General features: G+C 46.9%; 1 protein-coding gene across 12 annotated transcripts in view; it reads left to right on the top strand.

Moving 5' to 3' along the window:
* The window catches only part of CUNH6orf89 (chromosome unknown C6orf89 homolog), a 33624-nt gene that overhangs the window by 8880 nt on the left and 4984 nt on the right, over positions 1–19760 (top strand). For all 12 annotated transcript variants that reach the window (XM_031346873.1, XM_031346872.1, XM_031346870.1 and 9 more), the window contains 5 exons: positions 5393–5600; positions 5999–6212; positions 17638–17792; positions 17885–18024; positions 19327–19456. In XM_031346873.1, coding sequence (XP_031202733.1) covers positions 5412–5600; positions 5999–6212; positions 17638–17792; positions 17885–18024; positions 19327–19456 — 828 coding nt within the window. In that variant the 5' untranslated portion in view covers positions 5393–5411. The remainder of the gene's footprint in view (positions 1–5392; positions 5601–5998; positions 6213–17637; positions 17793–17884; positions 18025–19326; positions 19457–19760) is intronic.

The raw sequence follows: 19760 nt of genomic DNA, 5'->3' as shown, positions 1-19760 counted from the left end.
GCACACTGAGCAATCATTCAGCCAACTGAGCTGCATCCTTAGTTCCCAGCCCCTCCCAGTTGTGCAGGGATCTCAAGATGTGTGCCACCCTACCTGGCTTGGAAACACTAGGTCTTGACTTATTTGGTTTGCCCTTAGAGTGGCTCTTAATGCTTTCTAGTCCCTCTGGGGCTCATCAAGGGCATTATGGACAGAGTGAAGTCCATGTGCAGCTGGCTGGCTCAGATTCATCTCTTCTTCACCCAGAAATTAAGACATTGATCTGGGTGACTTCAAATGACTGTTCCATTCTGCACATGCTAACAAGTAGTTTACAGCTGGGAACATATGCAGTAAGAGAATCTCTTATTGGAGGGCCGGGCATGATGGTGCATGCCTTTAAAAGGTTTGATTTTTAGTGTTTATGGGTGTGGGTGTCTGTGCCTTATATGCATTCGGAGTTCTCAGAGACAGTGACCTGGGTCTTGAGTTATTGATGGTGCTCGCACCATAGAGTCCTCTGAGTCAAACCCAGGTCCTCTAGAGGGGAAGCCAGTGCTTTTACCCAACAGGCCATCACTCTGGCCCTCATACATGCCTGCGATCCCACACAAAGCCAGGAGGCTCTCCATGAGTTTCAGGCCGGCATAAGCCAACCTAGATTTTCTATAAGTACCTCTACTTATAGAACTAACTCCTACCTTTCGCAAGCATGTCACCATGCCCAAGTTTATTCAGTTCTGAGGACTGAACCTCAGGCCTCATGCATTCTAGGCAGGCAGTCTGCCAATTGTGCTACATCCCCAGGCCTGTAGATTTTTAAAAGAATCCTTTTATGATTTCTCGTGTCTATCCTCAGCCAGCTATTATCATTCTCTTTGTCACCAAGTTTATGCAAATCTTTATTATATGCACCAGACATTGACCTCTGGTAAGGATATATACATCATATGTATCCTGCCCTTATAGAATTCAGACTCCAGTGACTGGGCAACAGGAGATAGAACATAGTATAGTATAATAAATGCCTCCGCAGGGGTAAGTTCAAATCCATAAAAATAGAGTAGCCTTTCTTAAGATATAATCTGCTGATGGGTAGTAGTAGCACATGCCTTTAATCCTAGCTCTGAAGGTAGAAGCAGGGAGATCTCTGAGTTCGAGGCCAGCCTGATCTGTAGAGTGAGTTCCAGGACAGCCAGGGCTGCACAGAGTAACCATGTCTCTAAAAACTAAAAAAGGAAAAAAAATATGTATATGTATATAAAATGTATTTCTTCACAGTTCACCCACTTGAGAAGCACAGTTTATTCTCACAACCTGTCGTTGCCTTAGGGAGAGAACATCTTGTCACTCTAGAGGCCCTGCCTATTACCAGTTGTTCTCTGTTCTCTCTGTCCTCTCCCTGAGGCAAGCATTAGCATTTACTTGGCTTTGTGTCTATAATATCTGTAAATGCACTGTCACATTCTGTCCCTGCATTCGTAACTTCAGACCCTTGGAGTAATAATGCTGCTGCGAACATTTGTGTTCAAGTATTTGTGTGGATGTATGTTTTGAGTTCTTTTGGGTACATACCTGTGAGTAGAGTTGTTGTATGATATATGTAAACTCAATTTTTTTTTTTTCCGAGACAGGGTTTCTCTGTGTAGCCTTGGCTGTCCTGGAACTTACTCTGTAGACCAGGCTGGCCTCGAACTCAGAAATCCGCCTGCCTCTGCCTCCCAAGTGCTGGGACTAAAGGCATGCGCCACCACCGCCTGGCTCAATGTTCTTTTTAAGGTTTATTTATTTTATGTATGTGAATACACTGTAGCTGTCTTCAGACACACCAGAAGAGAGCATCAGATCCCATTACAGATGGTTGTGAGTCACCATGTGATTGCTAGGATTTGAACTCAGGACTTCTGGAAGAGCAGTCAGTGCTCTTAACCACTGAGCCATCTCTCCAGCCCTCAGTGTTTAATTTTTTAAAACTGACAACTTTTTTATTTTTTTATTTTTTTTGTTTTTTTGGTTTTTTGAGACAGGGTTTCTCTGTGTAGCCCTGGCTGTCCTGGAACTCACTCTGTAGACCAGGCTGGCCTCGAACTCAGAAATCCACCTGCCTCTGCCTCCCAAGTACTGGGATCAAAGGCGTGCGCCATGACTGCCCAGCCAACAACTGTTTTTTATGCAGTTTTATATCCCCACTAGTATACTGATTTTTTTTTTTTAAGTTCTTATTTCACACACGCATTCCCCAAATGATTCTAACTTTAAATCTCACTGGAGTGGTACATGTGTATTTGTTTCTTTGTTTTTTTAAGTAAACAGTAAAGCAGGGTTTCTCTATATAGCTCAGGCTGGTCTAGAACTTGTATAGCCAACCCTAAATTGACCTTGGATTCTTAATCTTTCTGCCTTGACATTCTATGTCCTAGGATTAAAAGTACTCCAAAGGTGGCCTGGCATGGTCGTGCAAGTCTTTATTCCCAGTCCTCAAGAGGCAGATACAGGTGAATCTAAGTTTGACGCCAGCCTGGTCCAAGAAGTGAGTTTCAGGACAGCCAGGGCTACATAGAGAAACTCTGTCTCACAAAACAACAGCAGCAGCAAAAGCTCTCAAGAAGCTGAGGCAGGAGGATCAGTGCTTGCCTAGTACACACAGGCCCTGGGTTCAATTCCCAGCATTATATAAAACACACACGTACACACACACACACACACACATTGTATGTCTTCAATCAGATAGCCAATGTAAGAGAATGAGGTTGGATCCTTCTTTTTTTTTTTTTAAGATTTATTTATTTTGCCAGGCAATGTTGGGGCATAACTTTAATCCCAGCACTTGGGAGGCAGAGGCAGGCGGATTTCTGAGTTCGAGGCCAGCCTGGTCTACAGAGTGAGTTCCAGGACAGCCAGGGCTACACAGAGAAATCCTGTCTCAAAAAAACAAAACAAAAAAACCCAAAAAGATTGATTTATTTTATGTATATGGGTACACTGTAGCTGTCTTCAGACACACCAGAAGAGGGCATCAGATCTTATTACAGATGGTTGTGAGCCACCATGTGGTTGCTAGGATTTGAACTCAGGATCTATGGAAGAATAGTCAGTGCTCTTAACTGCTGAGCCATCTCTCCAGCCCCTGGATCCTTCTTTATATCACACAAAAATAAATTTTAAGTGGCCCAGAAAATTAGTTTATAAGCTAAAATTATAAAATTCTTAGAAAGCATAAAGAGCTTTGTGGGGCTGGAGCAGCGGCTCAGTGATTATAAGCACTGGTTGTTCTTCCAGAGGTCCTGGGTTCAAATCCCAGCACCCACACAGTGGCTCAGCAGCCACCTGTAACTCCAGTCCTAGGGGATCTGATGCCATCCTCTGGCCTCTGAGGGTACCATGCACACATGTGGTACATGGACATACTTTGCAGGCAAAACACCTATATACATAAAATAACTTTCAAAGGTTTAAAAAACCCTGTGATACTGAAGGAGGCACTGGCTTCCTAAGTGTAAGGCCAGAGTGCAAGCTGTGATGATGGGAGACACTGGGCTTGTGCAGGGTTTAAAGCTGTGCTGCAAGTGTGCCCTCAAGAAAATGAAGTGGGGCTGGGATGGAGAGACGGAGGGGGAGGGAGGGCTCTTACAGAGGGCACAAGTTCAGTTCCCAGCACTCAGGTTATGCATGCTAAACTCATGGTGTCTGTACCTGCACACGTGTGCACCTACCTGCACTGACACACATATGTAACTTTAAAAAAAAAAAAGGTACAAAAAGGAAGTCACAGAGGGCCTGCTATGGTGGTGCACACCCAAGGGTTAGGAGTTCGAGGACAGCCTTTTCTAGATATCAAGTTGGAGGCCAGCCTAGGTTACACAACACCTTTTTCTTTAAAAATAATTTTTTTTAAGAGGAAGAAAGAAGGAAAATGAGCTAGAGCTGAGCCGTTGGTTCAACCCTAGTACTGCCAACAGGGAGATGTCTGAAGGGGATGTTTGCAGTGTCTGCAAAGGGCTGTTGTTCAGGACAGAGCACATTGAGAATTCCTACAAATTAATAATGAAGCAGCACAAGAGACAGCCCTTCCTGCAGAAGGTGATCTAAAAGCCCTGTGAGCACATGGGAAGATGCGCACCACCAGCCTCCAGAGAAAGGCAGATCAAAACCACAGTGAGCCGCCACTTCTAACAGCCACCACTTTTAGAACAGTGGTTGTTTTTAAGTCAGATGTGGTAAGGAGCAGAGAGCTCTGTGAACTCACTGCGGACCTGCCGGCTGTGTAGCATTGAAGATAGCAGCTTACAAGAGTGGTCAGGTTGAAACAACCCTGTAAAAACTAGACAGTTCTGATGCACGGGCTCTGCAGACTAGTGGACAGAAAGAAGACCAAACAGAAGGTGCCCACGGGAGGCAGGAGACACGTTGCAGGGAGAGGAGCTGCACTCCGTTGTCATCCTGAGCGGTGACATGTCAGCCCACTGCTTCTTTGTGGAGCTGATTGGCTGCTGATCTAGCCCCATGGGGAAGCATGTCCTTACTGAAGAATCTGCATGTACCATGTCAGTGCTTTTCAATGTTAGAGAAGTAAGAGGGCCCTCTGCAGTTTTGAAGTAGACAAGAGAGCCCTCTGCACTTTTGGAGGTGGGGAGGTCCTAAGCACTGGTCCTCCTATATGAAAAAAATGGGAAGGCATTTAATTTTAAAAACTTGGGCTGGAGAGATGGCTCAGCTATTAAGAGTGCCGACTGCTCTTCCAGATGTCCTGAGTTCAAATCCCAGCAACCACATGGTGGCTCACAACCATCTGTAGTGGGATCTGATGCCCTCTTCTGGTGTGTCTGAAGACAGCTACAGTGTACTCACATATATAAAATAAATCTTTTTTTAAAAAATTTTTTTGAGTCTGGGTCACTTTATGTTGTTGCCCAGCCTGGCCTTGAATTCACACAGATCTACCTGCCGTTGCCTCCTGAGAGTCATGCATAAACTGGACAGAGTGGCCTGTCTGAGAACTGTAACACCCTGAGCAACATAGCAAGATATGGGCTCAAAAGAGAAAATAATCGTTTCAAAAGTGTTGCATAGGGCCGGGCGGTGGTGGCGCACGCCTTTAATCCCAGCACTTGGGAGGCAGAGGCAGGCGGATTTCTGAGTTCGAGGCCAGCCTGGTCTACAGAGTGAGTTCCAGGATAGCCAGGGCTACACAGAGAAACCCTGTCTCGAAAAAAACAAAACAAAACAAAAAAAAAGTGTTGCATATACAACAGTTTGACATTGTTCTTAGGTGTTCATTGTATTTGGTGGAAGTATTTGGTATGGTTTGGGCAGAAAAACAAAAATGTGTTTTCTCAGAGGGTCAAGAAACTGAAAGAGGTAGCCTTGGGCAGGGGGACTTTAAGGAACTGTCCTTTCCTTTGTTTCCTCTCAGGGATTTCATTTTGGAAGACATGGATCTTGCTGCTAATGAGATCAGCATCTATGACAAACTTGCAGAGACTGTTGATTTGGTGAGACAGACAGGCCATCAGTGTGGAATGTCCGAGAAGGCAATCGAAAAATTTATCAGACAGCTACTGGAAAAGAATGAACCTCAAAGAGGACCACCCCAGTACCCTCTCCTCATAGCCGTGTATAAGGTAACGTGTCCCTCGGAGAGCGCTCAGACACCTCGGCATCCCTCCCAGTTACTGCGGACTCGTCTCAGTGCCGAGCAGGGTTTGTCTAGTGTGAACTGGCCTTTGTTCTTGCTGTCCTCTGCTACTAGGAAATGGGACTGTGCTGTTGATTGGCATTAGACGAGAGCTGTGTGTAGTGGACGTGGCACCTGGCAGTGGGATGGAAGCTTGGCAGCCTTGCAGGCCTCAGAGCGCTTGAGCTTTAAATGCCTTTGGAGGTGCAAGCAAGTGGCTCGTTTGTGGTCGTGGATCAGCTCTAGCTACACTGGAAGTAGCAAAGAGGCTTGCTTTTCTCCTCAGTGATGTGGGACTTTCTGTGTTGGGGCAACTCTTAATGTCACTCTTGTCTTTCCTTCTAGGTCCTCCTAACTCTGGGATTAATCTTGTTCACTGCCTACTTTGTAATTCAGCCTTTTAGCTCATTAGCACCCGAGCCAGTGCTTTCTGGAGCTCACACCTGGCGCTCACTCATTCATCACATTCGGCTGATGTCCCTGCCCATTACCAAGAAGTATATGCCAGAGAATAAGGGCGTTCCTCCGCAAGGAAGAGAGGAGGACAAACCCTTCCCAGGTAGAAGGCTCCACTTACCTAGGAGTACAGTGTTCTTTTTGTTTGACTTGTTTGTTTGAGAGAGGATTTCTGGTGTCGATGAGCCCGTCCTAGAACTCGGTTTGTGTCTCAGGCTGGCCTCAGACCCACCAACGCTGGGATCACAGGCATGAGCTATTATGCCTAACCTGAGAGCCAGGGTTTTTGACAGTATTGGATGGAAAAGGATTGTTCGGTCTAATAAGAGACACCTTCCTAGTTCTGTCTGTGACTCTGGGAGGAGCTGTATTGTCTATATTTTACAGACAAGGAAACTGACGCTCAGTGAAGTTAGGCTTGCCAGAGAAGCATGTCCGGAGGAGCCAAGTTCAAGTTCTCTAGTGTTAGGGTACCCTGATAGGCAAGTTCTCTAGTGTTAGGGTACCCTGATAGGGAAGTTCTCTAGTGTTAGGGTACCCTGATAGGCAAGTTCTCTAGTGTTAGGCTACCCTGATAGGCAAGGGTTTCCACAGCAGAGCCTTCTCCCTGGCTTCTCTACCCATGTTGGACAACTCTAGCCAGTCCTCACATCGCTGTTATCTGATTGGGCTGGTGTTTGTCACTTTCTCACTTTGCTCCTTCTCACTACCACAGTTAGTCAGTGACACTGGTATAGTGCTCCAGAGTGTGGCCGTGTGGCCAGCCCAGCAAGTTGAGGAGACCTGTTAGCAGTGCTGCAGCAGCAGAGACTCTCAGCCTCACAGGCATGCTAGGAGCTGTGTGAAAATGGTGAGGGCTGGGGTCACTCGAGACCTACTGTTTGAGGAAGAATAGAGGGATGCTGCTCAGGGGGTGAGCCATGCCGCCTCACCTTCCCCCTCCTCTCCCTTCTCGTTCATTCTGGAGATTAAACATAGCACTGTGAGGCAGTCTGTGCTAGAACCTTCTGCTGAGCTTACTCCCAAACCCCGTTAGGTTTTGAGAAAAATGTGCTTATTGTTGTATGCATTGTGTGTGTGCCGAATTGTGTGTGAGTGTGTGAGAGTGCTGTGTGTCTGTGAGCTGCATGTGTGTGTGTGTGTGTGTGTGTGTGTTCGCGCGCGGTCGCGCGCACATGTGTGCCACAGCTCTCACCATGGTGCAGGACAGAGAGCATCTCCAGGAGTTGGTTGTCTCCTGTTGACTGAGGATTGACCTTGAGGTGTTAGGTGGCCTGGAAAGTGCTTGTGCCCACTGATCCATCCTGCCAGCCTGTCCAAACCCTGGTTTTTGTTTGGTTTCTGTTTGCTTTGTTTTGGTTGTTGTTGTTGCTTTTGTCGCATTAACCTCACTTGGCCACATTCTTTTATAACTTTGTTCTGAAACCTTTAGACTCCAGGATAAGTTTTTTTAGAAAAATGTTTCCAGGGAAAACTTGACTAGTTAAAGCTAACTTTCATAAAATCATAATGTCATTGCCTCTTGATTGGTCACCTTTGAAAGCCATCCTTGTACATTTGAGGAAGTTCTGAAGAGATTCCCCAGGTAGATGAGAACCAGAGGAAAGAACATTATATGATAAGAACCCAGCACTGTGACGTTTTGTCTGTGGGGATTTATTTTTAAACTGACTGGAAATACCATGTTTATTTATTGCCATATACTTGAATACCAGTTTCCAGTGCCACAGTTAATTCCATTTGAAAATTTATACACAGTTTATGTAACTTGATATTTTCCCTCACAGATTTCTGACATAATAAGAATTTGAATCTTACTAAAAACATTCACATCAAAGATACTGTGGCAGCCAGGCAAAGGTGGTATAGACCTTTAATCCCAGTACTTGGGAAGCAGAGGCAGGTGGATTTCCATGAATTCAAGGGCAGCCTGGTCTACTGAGTGAGTTTCAGGACAGCCAGGGTTACACAGAGATACTCTGTCTTAAAAAAACAAAAACAACAAAACGAAACAAAACAAAAACCACTCCCCCAAAAAAAACAAACAAAAAAGAAAGAAAGAAAGAAACAAAGGAAGAGAGAAAAGAAAAGAAAAGGGCTGGTGAGATGGCTCAGCTGGTAAGAGCACTGACTGCACTTCCAAAGGTCCTGAGTTCGGATCCCAGCAACCACATGGTGGCTCACAACCATCTGTAATAAGATCTGACGCCCTCTTTTGGTGTATCTGAAGACAGCTATAGTGAATTACGCCAGAGCGAGCAGGGTCGCAGTGAGCAGAGCAGGGCAGCAGAGGTCCTGAGTTCAATTCCCAGCAGACACACACATGATAGCTCATGGCCATCTGTACAGCTACAGTGTACTCATACACATAAAATAAATCTTTAAAAAAAAAAAAAAGAAAGAAAGAAAAGAAAAGAAAAAAGAATAACCAAACCAACCAACCAAAGGAAAAAAAAAAACAAAAAACCTAAAGATCCTGTGGCTGTCTGTATAAGATGGACCAGCATCATTCGGTCCCTAAGGAGGAAGGGCTCATGAGACCCCGCCCACCCTGAGGAGCTATGGTTCTTAATTGTTGCTGGGCAGCAGCAAGCATTTTCTTCTGGGAGGTTGCCACTGATGTTTGCACTCTGGGAATAGCACCCCACTATACTTACACAGACCACCTGAACTACACTCAGTGGGCAGTTTTCAGTCACCCCACTATACTTACACAAACCACCTGAACTACACTCAGTGGGCAGTTTTCAGTCAATACACACCTTTACAGTGCAGAGGCCTGGGCTGGCCCTCTGCTGCAAAGCCAGATCTGTGCTTACAAATGGAGCTTTCTGCATTCTGCACCTTCAAAAGGAGGAGGACATGGATACAGTGTCACTGAGGAGTTTGGCCCTTCATTGCTTCAGAACTAAGGAATTAAGAAGGCTTAGAGTCCAGGCCACAGCCCAGCTATGAAGTACTTGGATTTCAAAAAAAAAAAAAAAAAAATGAGAGATGGCTCAGTGGGCAAGAGCATCAACTGCTCTTCCGAAGGTCCTGAGTTCAAATCCCAGCAACCACATGGTGGCTCACAACCACCCGTAATGAGATCTGACGCCCTCTTCTGGTGTGTCTGAAGACAGATACAGTGAATTAACACTGGAGGGAGTAGGGCCGGATCTAGAGGGGCCAGCAGAGGTCCTGAGTTCAATTCCCAACAGCCACACACGTGATAGGTCACTGCCATCTGTACAGCTACAGTGTACTCATACACATAAAATAAAAACAAATAAATAAATCTTTTAAAAAAATGAAAAATAAAATAAGAGCCTTTTTCCTTGAGGTGCTGGAGATTGGGTTCCAGGCTGTGTTGGTCCTGTGGTAAGCACTGTGCTGTGGGCCTCGAGTTCGTGTCTCAGTCGTGTCTCAGTCCTCAGGACTCAGTGGGGAGAGTGCTGCGGGGAGGCTGACTAGCTTGCCTAGAGCTGGGGAGAAAGAAATGTCTGCCTGTGAGGGCTCAGGAGAACAGGGACTCTATTGGCATAGTTGGAGTGCAGTGCTCCCGAAGTAAAATGGTTGGCATAGGGTGCCATATCCATTCTGGATTTGTGTGAAAATGATTCTGGACATGCTGCCTTTGATGCAGGGCACCTTGAAAAGGCCCCCTTCATTGGCAGGCTTCACCCCAGCCGCTGGAAGGAGCTCTGTAACCGGAACTTGCCATAGGCGATCAGGCAGTGAGCACACCCGTGAGAAGGAGGGGCCTTGGTCATGGGCTCCGCAGGTTCTTCTGAGCACATCCTAGAGTAGGAAGCCAGGCCTGCGGGCCCAGGGAGTGCTTCACGAGGCTGCTCTTGCAGTCTGTGTTTCTGTCAGTCTGATCCTCACTTGATGTTCTTCCCCAGGAAAGGGTTCTGAGAAGTGGGAGGCGCCCCTCTCTATACACACTGCACTGTTGTCTGCGAGCACCACAGATGGCCCTCAGCCCTGCTTTTTCTTTTTTCACTGTCCTTTCTACCCAGAAGGGGATTTATTTTAGCCTTGCTTTCTGCTAGGCTAATAATGTGTGTGAAGAGCCTTCCCTGCTGAGGATTCTAGGCTGTGCCATGGCTGTCTGCATGGGGCCAGCATGAGTCAGTTTTCCTTGTAAACAGCTGGTAGGCAGCGGGCGGCCCTAAGAGTGTATCAGCCCCCCACACCCTGCACAGGCCCAGTGTGTGAGAGGGGAGGTCTGTGTCTCTGCGCACTGACTCTGGATATTTCAAACAATGGAATGATCCAGATTCTGGGGAGAACTTGGAAAAAAGGTTGTGAGCTTTACTGAGCACATTTCTTAGATGAGAAACCAAATGGGGGAAGTGGTGATGAAGAGGTCCTGAGGTGGCCACATGTCACCTTGATTTTGAGGTTGGACACTGTGTGTGGGCTGAGGCCTGACTATACTGAGAGTTGGCTCCAAGGTTTTCTCCTCTGGGCCACACTTGGTTTTGTTTTCTAGCATAACTAGTTGTTAGAGGAGGATGTCTGCAGTGAGGGAGTCCTGACTTAGGGAAGCATGATAGGTGCTGAGAGCCCTCCTGGGTGATGGACAGGTGCTGAGAGCCCTCCTGGGTGGCCTCTCCCTTTCTGCTACAAACTGGAGTGGGTGGGAACCATGGGCAGTGCAGAATCTGGAAGCACCGTTTTGTAGAGCTGGAGGGAGGTGCTGAGCCAGGGTGGCTTGGTGCCTGGCTGAGGCTGCTGCAGCAGCTGCTGCTGCTGTTGCTAGCTGTTTTCCCAAATAGCATTTTGCTAGCTAGTCTGCCACTATTACAGACAAAACCTTTAAGGAGATGGAGGGCCCACTGGAGTCCCGCCACATCTCTGTGGGGGGACTTCTTAGAGCTGCCTTAGGAGAGACTAGACCTGTCTTGTTGATAATCTTGGCGAAAGTCTTCCCTAATCCCCAGAGACATTTCACTAAGAAGATACTTAACATGCATAAAATCAATAGAGACAAGAGTTTGTTCTCAAGACAAATGTTCGTAGCCGGGCAGTGTGGCACACGCCACCACTTGGGAGGCAGAGGCAGGTGGATTTCTGAGTTCAAGGCCAGCCTGATCTACAGAGTGAAAAAAAAAATTTAAAGGATAAGTAGAGAAAAATAGGACATTGGACATGATTTTTATTTTATTATTATTATTTTACTTCTATGAGTGTGTTGTCTGCATGTATGTTTGTATACTATATGTATACCTGGTGTCTGAAGGAGCCAGAAAAGGACTAAAGTTACAGAGGTTTTGGTGGGTGTTGGGAATTGAACCCAGGTCCTCGGAAAGAGCAGCAAGTACTCTTAACCACTGAGCCACTCTCCAGCACTTCTTTGTCTTTTGTCTTTCTCCTCTCTCTCCTCTCTCTCCTCTTCTCTCCTCTTCTCTTCTCTCCTCTTCTCTTCTCTCCTCTTCTCTTCTCTTCTCTCCTCTCTCTCCTCTCTCTCCTCTTCTCTTCTCTTCTCTTCTCTCCTCTTCTCTTCTCTTCTCTTCTTTTTTTTTTTTCTTTTCTTTTGAGATAGGATTCCTCTAGGTGGCCCTGGCTGTCCTGGAACTTGTTATATAGACCGAGCTGGTCTTGAACTCAGAGATTCCCTGTGCCTATCTCCTGAGTTCTGAGATCAAAGGCTTTTGCAACACCACCCTCCCTCCTACTTTTAGAGACAAGGTTGTTTTAGAGATAGGCTAGCCTGGAATGTGTTATGTAGACCAGGCTGGCCTTGATCTCACAGAGATCTGCCTTTCAAGTGCTTGGATTAAATGCCTGCCTTTTGTGTTTGTTTTTCGTTTTAAAAACAATGTCTTACTGGGTGCTGAGATGGGTTAGGGTTACCAGTGGGTTTGGCACAAGCTTCATAAACTGAGTTTGATCTCTTGAGGTCATGGTAGGAGAGAGCTGGCTCCAGAAAGCTGTTCTCTAATCCTGACGTTGACATGTGCACTGTTGTGCGCACGTACACGCACACACACATACACACAAATAAATAATTGATACTCAAGGAGAGAGAGAGAATGAGAATGAATGGATATCTTACCATGTATCCAGACTGGCCCTGGCTTTGAACGTGTGATACTTCCCTCTGTCTCAACCTCCCTAGGCTGGGATTATAATTATATCTGGCTCTAAGAGTATACAGTACAGATGAATACTAGTACATAGATGTAAATGCATGTGTGTATGAACACTCCATATTGTAGTATCAAAACAAAACCATGGAAACTAGCTAAGTCACAGGATGGTACAAAACATGAAATCCTTTGAAAGTATACAATGGGTTGAACAGCACACACACCACGCCCACCACCCTAATTCCTGTCCTTCCTGGATTTGGAAACGGTATCCTTGCAGATTCGGTTACCTTGGGGCCATATTGATGCAGAGCGGCCCTGAATCCAATCTGAATGCAGCCCTTATAACAGGAGAGGACACACAAACCCGCAGAGCAAAGACAACATGAGGATGGAGGCAGGAGTGGGGCCCCAAGAGAGCCACAGGCAAGGACAGTCAAAGCTACTGCCGGCCACCGTGCCAAGGGCCAGCAAACATTTCATTTCAGAACCCTGGCCCCCACAATTTCCAGAAGATAATCTGTATTGTTTGGAGCCACCAGAATGCAACCCTTTGCTGTGGTAGCATTAGAAAATAGCAGTGTGTCTAGGAAATAATATTATGCATGTAGTTTTTAATATACATATGACCTAGAAGGATCACATATGTGTATATATTTATGGAATAGAAGCAGTTTTTAGGTCAAGTGTGGCAGTACATGTACAGTAGTCCTAGCACTTAGTAGGAATATCATGAAGGTCATGCTGCAATATATAGTGAGCTCCTGTTTAAAATAAACAGATAGATAGATAGATAGATAGATAGATAGATAGATAGATAGATAGATAGATAAGAGTATGGCTCAAGCCCTGGATTCAGCCTTAGCATTTAAAAAAGAGGGCTTTTTCATGTGCAAGAGTGTTCACGTGTGCACAGATGTGCATATACATATACAGACATGCATGTGAAGGATAGAAGATGTCCCAACCGCAGCCTCAATGTCACCCTCGGGAACACTGTCCAAGCACCCAGACCAGCCTGACTTCCCCAGCCCTGGAATCACAAGCGTGTGCCAGCATGCCTGCCATTTTCACATGGGTTCCAGGTATGAAATGCAGGTCCTCATGCTCACAGCGCAAGCACTTCACCAACTAAATGAGCCGTCTCTCCAGCCCCACTGAGTATTTGTCTTAGTCAGGGTTTCTATTCCTACACAAACATCATGACCAAGAAGCAAGTTGGGGAGGAAAGGGTTTATTCAGCTTACACTTCCACATTGCTGTTTATCACCAGAGGATGTCAGGACTGGAACTCAAGCAGGTCAGGAAGCAAGAGCTGACACAGAGGCCATGGAGAGATGTTTCTTGTTGGCTTGCTTCCCCTGGCTTGTTCAGCCTGCTCTCTTATAGAACCCAAGACTTCCAGCCCAGGGATGGCACCACCCACAAGGGGCCCTACCCCCTTGATCACTAATTGAGAAAATGCCCCACAGCTGGGTCTCATGGAGGCACTTCCCCAACTGAAGCTCCCGTCTCTGTGATAACTCCAGCCTGAGTCAAGTTGACACACAAAACCAGCCAGTACAGTATTTTTATTTTTTTAAAAAAATGTTTTAGTTAGGTATGGTGGTGCTTGCCTTTAATCCTAGCACTTGGGAGGCAGAGGCAAGTAGATCTGAGTTCAAGAGGTCACCAGACATACACTGACAAAAATATTTTAAATTATTATTGTTATTATTTTTTTTTATTTATTTTTCATTTTTTGTTGTTTTGGAGACAAGAGTTTCTCTATGTAGCCCTGGCTGTCCTGAAACTCACTCTGTAGACCAAATTGGCCTCAAACTCAGAAATCCGCCTGCCTCTGCCTCCCAAGTGCTGGGATTAAAGGCGAGCGCCACCACCACCCGGCTCAGGTTACTTTCTTGGAGATAGAGATCCCTGCTCTTTTTTTTTTTTTGATGAGTTGTTTATTTTTATGTACATTGTGTTTTGCCTGCACGTATGTCTGTGTGAAGGTGCCAGACCCCCTGGATGTGTGAGCATCTGTAAGGAATTGACTCTTTGCCATTGAAGGAAGCCCAGGGCCAGGCTCTGTAGTAGGTGCATCATTGATGCATAACTCCATCTTGTGTGTGCTCCTGTTTAAAGACCCTCTATTCAGTACATACTCTTGGTTTATTCACACTAACCTCAGTTGGCAACATTTTTATGTATGCCCAAATAAAAACTATTAACATATTTTCTCTACAAGACACTGTTTAGCCTTCCTGTACCTAGGAAAACTAGACACTTCTGGATCACACTCCAGGAGATTTAAAAACAAAACAAAGCAACAGTAAACTTTAGCTTCTAGAACAATTTTGAGTTCAAAGCAAAATTAAGTGGGGGAAAGTACAGCAAGTTCTCCCACAGCCTCTGTCCCCACGCATGTGCTGCCTCCCTGGGGATGAATGCATAGTGTGACCTGTGAGACAAGAGCCGAGCATCTCCAGGACCATCTCCACAGGGCCTCACTGCTCAGCCTAGAGGAGCTCAGTGCACCTGAAACATGAGCAGCCTTCTCTGAACTGCATTGCATTTACACGGGTGTCTAGTTTTCTGTCAGGATCATAGCACGTGTGCTCATTGCTCAGTCCTCTTTTATATAAATCCTTCAGTCCTTCCCCCTTGGTAAATTCCTGCTTGTTATGAATTGGGTCCTTTTTCCACTTCAGCTTTAGTTGATTTCATGGCTAGAAGAGTAAGAAAACTGTTAAAAAAATTTTTTTTTAATTTTTATTTTTGAAGTGAGGTCTTACTGTGTGGCTTAGGCTAACCTCAAACTCACAATCCTCCTGCCTCACCCTCCCAAGAAGCTGGGATTCTTAGTGTTTCTGTCAGTGCTTGCCAAAGCCTCCCCACCTGGACAACATCACCTCATAAGAAAACTGAACCTGTCACAGGCCTAGAGGCGTAGCTCCACGGTGGACTGCCTGCCTAGATGCTCAACATCTTAGGAGGTTCCATCCCTAGCACCCCCAAACCAAACAGAAACCCTAAGTTAGAATTACAGGTTCAGAGCTGTGGCTGCCAGCCCACCAAGCATCTGTTCCGATTCTGATGATTCTGATGGAATGATGTGACTACAGAAGAAGCCTGCAGTGTGGTGGGTGCTCAGGGTGAGGGAGTCTGCAGCTCTCCCGGGCTGGTGCTCCCTGGGCAGGGCCTGGTCAGCCCTGCAGGCACCAGGGAAGGGCCTGGAGTTCAAGCAGCCTTCTCAGACCTCTGGCTTCTCAGTGCTGTCTCTTCTCATCAAGTGCTCTTTGCCCAACAAAGGTTAAAACCAAGATAGAACTAGGCCTTCCTCTTACCGGCATCTCTCTCAGGACATCCTAGTCACAACCTAGAATAATCAAATATCTGGACACCTGTGCTCAAAAGCTTCTGATTTTCAAGTTCCTGTGGGAGGAGCGCTAGGGGTGCATCAAGCCCCTGAAGTCCTTGTCACACTTCGTACAGCTCCCTCCCCTTCTGTCCCTACTGCTCTTCCCACACCTTGGGTGCCTTGGGACCTTCTTATGCACAGGCTCGCATCCAGGTATGTTCTATGAGATGAGAAGGGAGACCTCACTGAAGCAGGCAGACTCCTGGGGGAACCTCTTTCCCTTGCTCTCTTTTTCCTTATGCTAACTTCTCTTTATTTATGCTTCGTTGTGCATCCATTACCTGGAGGGAGTTCTTGTATTTTGACAAGAAATCATCATATTTCATTCTTAACAAGAAATGTTTGAAAACATTCAAGAAGGGAAGAAAATGTATAACTTGGCAGCCCCCGTGTGCCGTAAACAAGTGGTCGGCCCTAGAGAGCCCAGAGGGATGCGGTGGCTCACGGGAAAGGTGTGGCATCTGCCTGAGAGCCCTGGAGGTAGAGACAGCTCTCAAAGAAAGCCAGAGGCAAAAAGAAAGAAAGAAAGAAAGAAAGAAAGGAAGGAAGAAAGAAAGGAAGGAAGGAAGAAAGGAAGGAAGGAAGGAAGAAAGAAAAGAAGGAAGGAAGAAAGGAAGGAAGGAAGAAAGAAAGAAAGGAAGGAAGGAAGGAAGGAAGGAAGGAAGAAAGAAAGGAAAAATTTAGCCAGGCGATGGTGGCGCACGCCTTTAATCCCAGCACTTGAGAGGCAGAAGCAGGTGGATTTCTGAGTTCGAGGCCAGCCTGGTCTACAGAGTGAGTTCCAGGACAGCCAGGGCTATACAGAGAAACCCTGTCTCGGAAAAAAAAAAACAAAAAAAAAACAAAAACAAAAAAAAGAAAGCCAGGCGCTGTGTCTGGGTGGTGACACGAAAGACGGGAGTGCCCACTGCAGTCCCTTTTGGTGAGGATCTCTGCACTTGCCACTGTCTTTAGAAGAAAAAAAAAAGTGTGCTGTCTGTCTCAGAGAATGTTCTATGGAGAAGAGTTTTCTGTTTTGATTAGTTTGGGTTTTTGAGACAGGGTTTCTCTGTGTAGCCCTCAGTGTCCTGGAACTCACTCTGTAGACCAGACTGACCTTAATCTCAGATCCACCTGCCTCTGCCTCCAAAGCGCTGGGACCTAGGGCATGTGCAACCATGCCCAGCTGAGGATTGGTTTAAAAGGCCCACTGTCTCAGCCACCTGTGGTTGTGTTGCCTTTCTGTTCTAGGATCCCTCTTCAGAATCCTCTAGTGAAACATTTTGGAAACAAACAATTCTTAACATAGAAGAGGAAGTAACAAATAATGCAATAGGTTAGAACATGATAAAATGAGACAAAAGCAGCTACGCGCCCCTCAGAGAAGCCAAGGAGGAGTGTCAGGCAGCAGGCTGCCACCTAAGCTTGGGTCTGGGTGGGACTCCTGTCCTGTCCCTCAGGATTGGAAGCAGCAATTGGTAGGAGCACATTGCTTGTGAGTTGAGGTAGAATACTGTCTTATAGACAGAGGCAATTCACTGTGTCTCCATCCCTTCTGTCTTACCTCACTCTTCCTTTCCAAGTCATCCTGCCCCCCCACAGGTATGCATAAGAACTGAGGGTGCAGGACACACCAGAATACATGTGTGTATTCATGCATCAGGAGCCTCTTGACATGGGGGCACCTGTGCACTGCCCCACCCTGTGCTAAAGACGGCAGACACGTCAGGTTAGAGACCAGGAGAACTGTAGCTGAATGCTTGTGGCAGCCGTTCTACTCTACTGAGGGGTTTGATTTAGGAAATGCATGTGTGTGTTGAGAGTCTTTCCACAAAGTATAGAAAAGCATGTGAAGAGGAGCGTCTCTCCTTCCCAGAAGCCTGCCCTTCACACCTCCTCACAGAGGAGCACCTGCCCTTCACACCTCCTCACAGAGGAGCACCTGCCCTTCACATCTCCTCACAGAGGTCTCCAGAGGATGCTGCTTCTCTCCTGTCTTCTCTCATTCCTGGGCTACTGCGCTCACCACCTGTTCTTCTGTTCCTGTCTGCTCTCTGTCTTTCTCTCAGACTTTGATCCCTGGTCATCATATAATTGTGAGCAGAATGAATCAGAGCCCATCCCTGCCAACTGCACTGGCTGTGCGCAGATATTCCCCCTCAAGGTGACGCTCCCAGAAGACACTCCAGAGAACTTTGAGAGACTCCGCCCTCTGGTGATCAAGGTAAGGAAGAAGCCTGCCCATAGAAGGCTGGATCAAGCCCTGCAAAGCTGTGGCAACTAATTGTGGTCGTCTCTGTCTCTCCGGTCACTCAGACAGGACAGCCTCTGTCGTCTGCGGAGATGCAGAGTTTCTCCTGTCAGTACCCTGAAGTCACAGAGGGCTTCACCGAGGGCTTTTTCACCAAGTGGTGGCGCTGCTTTCCTGAGAGGTGGTTCCCGTTTCCTTACCCATGGTAAGCGGGAAGGAGCTTAGGGGCATGTGGGGAGGGGCAGGTAGGCTCAAGCAGTGAGAGCCAGGCCAGGAGGTCAGCTTCCAGCACACCTTCAAGTCAAGGACTGAAGCCCCAGTCAACACATGGAGCGCAGGGAGGAAGCAACAGGGCGGCTAGGGAAGGCCTGCTGTGCGGGCGCCCCTGGTCTTAGGTACTTGTCTAGTGCTGTGATAAAATGCTCTGACCAAGCTGTTTATTTGGGCTTGTATTTCCAGAGGAATAAGAGTTGATCTCCCGCACCAAGCAGAGTCTTTAAATTCTCAAAGTGACACACCTTTAGCAAGGCCACACCTCCTAAGCCTCCCCAGAACAGTCCCAACAACTGAGAACCAAGTATTCAGACCCATGAGCCTGTGGGGACACTCATCCCACCATCGTGAGCCTGATCACCTCTTTAACCTTGTTCCAATGGAGAAGGCTCAGGAGGGTTGAGGGCTGAAGAGAAATTATAGTAGACGGAAGAACTGCATCCTGGGGGGTGGGGGGAGGAGTCTCATCCTCACTGTGCAGATCACGAGAGGTTCAGAGAGCTTAAGTCAGTGTCCTGAGCTCTTGTCTTTTATTGTATGTATATGAGTACACTGTTGCTGTCTTCAGACACTCCAGAAGAGAGCATTGGATCCCATTACAGATGGTTGTGAGCCACCATGTGCTTGCTGGCTAAAGTTGATGTCAGATGTCATGTCGTGAAGGAACAGATTTACAAATTGGCCAAGATGACTCCCTCCCAGATAGGTGTGATCCTGAGGGACTCACATGGTGTGGCGCAGGTCCGTTTTGTGACTGGAAATAAAATCTTGAGAATCCTTAAGTCCAAAGGCCTTGCCCCTGATCTCCCTGAGGATCTCTGCCATTTGATTAAGAAAGCGGTTGCTGTCCGAAAGCACCTTGAGAGGATCAGAAAGGACAAGGATGCTAAATTCTGTCTGATTCTGATAGAGAGCAGGATTCACCGGTTGGCTCCACACTATAAGACTAAGCGGGTGCTCTCACCCAATTGGAAATATGAGTCATCTACAGCTTCTGCTCTAGTGGCATAAATGCTGTTGTGTACACAAGCAATAAAGTCACTTTGAGGAAAAGAAAAAAGAAAAGTCCGAGTCCATCCAGCTCTTCCCCTGTGCACCCACCCGCCATTGCCCACCCCACTCTCCTCCCGCAGCGGGCCCACCCCACTCTCCTCCCGCAGCGGGCCCACCCCACTCTCCTTCCGCAGCGGGCCAGGTAGTCTGCAGCTGACTTGTTTGTTTCCCACCTTTCCAGGAGAAGACCTCTAAACAGATCACAGATTTTACGGGAACTCTTCCCTGTTTTTACCCAACTTCCATTTCCAAAAGACTCCTCCTTAAACAAGTGCTTCCTGGTCCAGCCGGAACCTGTGGTGGGTAGCAAGGTAAGACGCGTTGGGGGCCCTGGATGTATATGTAGAGCTTCCCCATTTGGGATATGGACTGATAGGATGAAGGCCTTCTCTGCATACAGACTGAGAGGGTGACTTGAAGGTCTCCCCACTGTTGCTGGCCTCTGGTTTGAAGGCACATTGTCAGAAAGTCTGCCTGCAGATCTGTCGTGCTGCTTCTCCTCTTTAAAGGAGTGTGGAGTTGGTCTGGCATCCCTACCTCAAATCCAAAGGTAGACAGATTGTCCATGTGTAGTGTGCATCATGCTCCTAGTCTTTTCTTTTTGTAAATCGAGAG

This window comes from Mastomys coucha, unplaced genomic scaffold (genome assembly GCF_008632895.1).
Source record: "Mastomys coucha isolate ucsf_1 unplaced genomic scaffold, UCSF_Mcou_1 pScaffold3, whole genome shotgun sequence".
NCBI lineage: Eukaryota > Metazoa > Chordata > Mammalia > Rodentia > Muridae > Mastomys > Mastomys coucha.
Note: the sequence above shows the minus strand (reverse complement) of the source record. Positions and strands in the feature narration are given on the sequence as shown.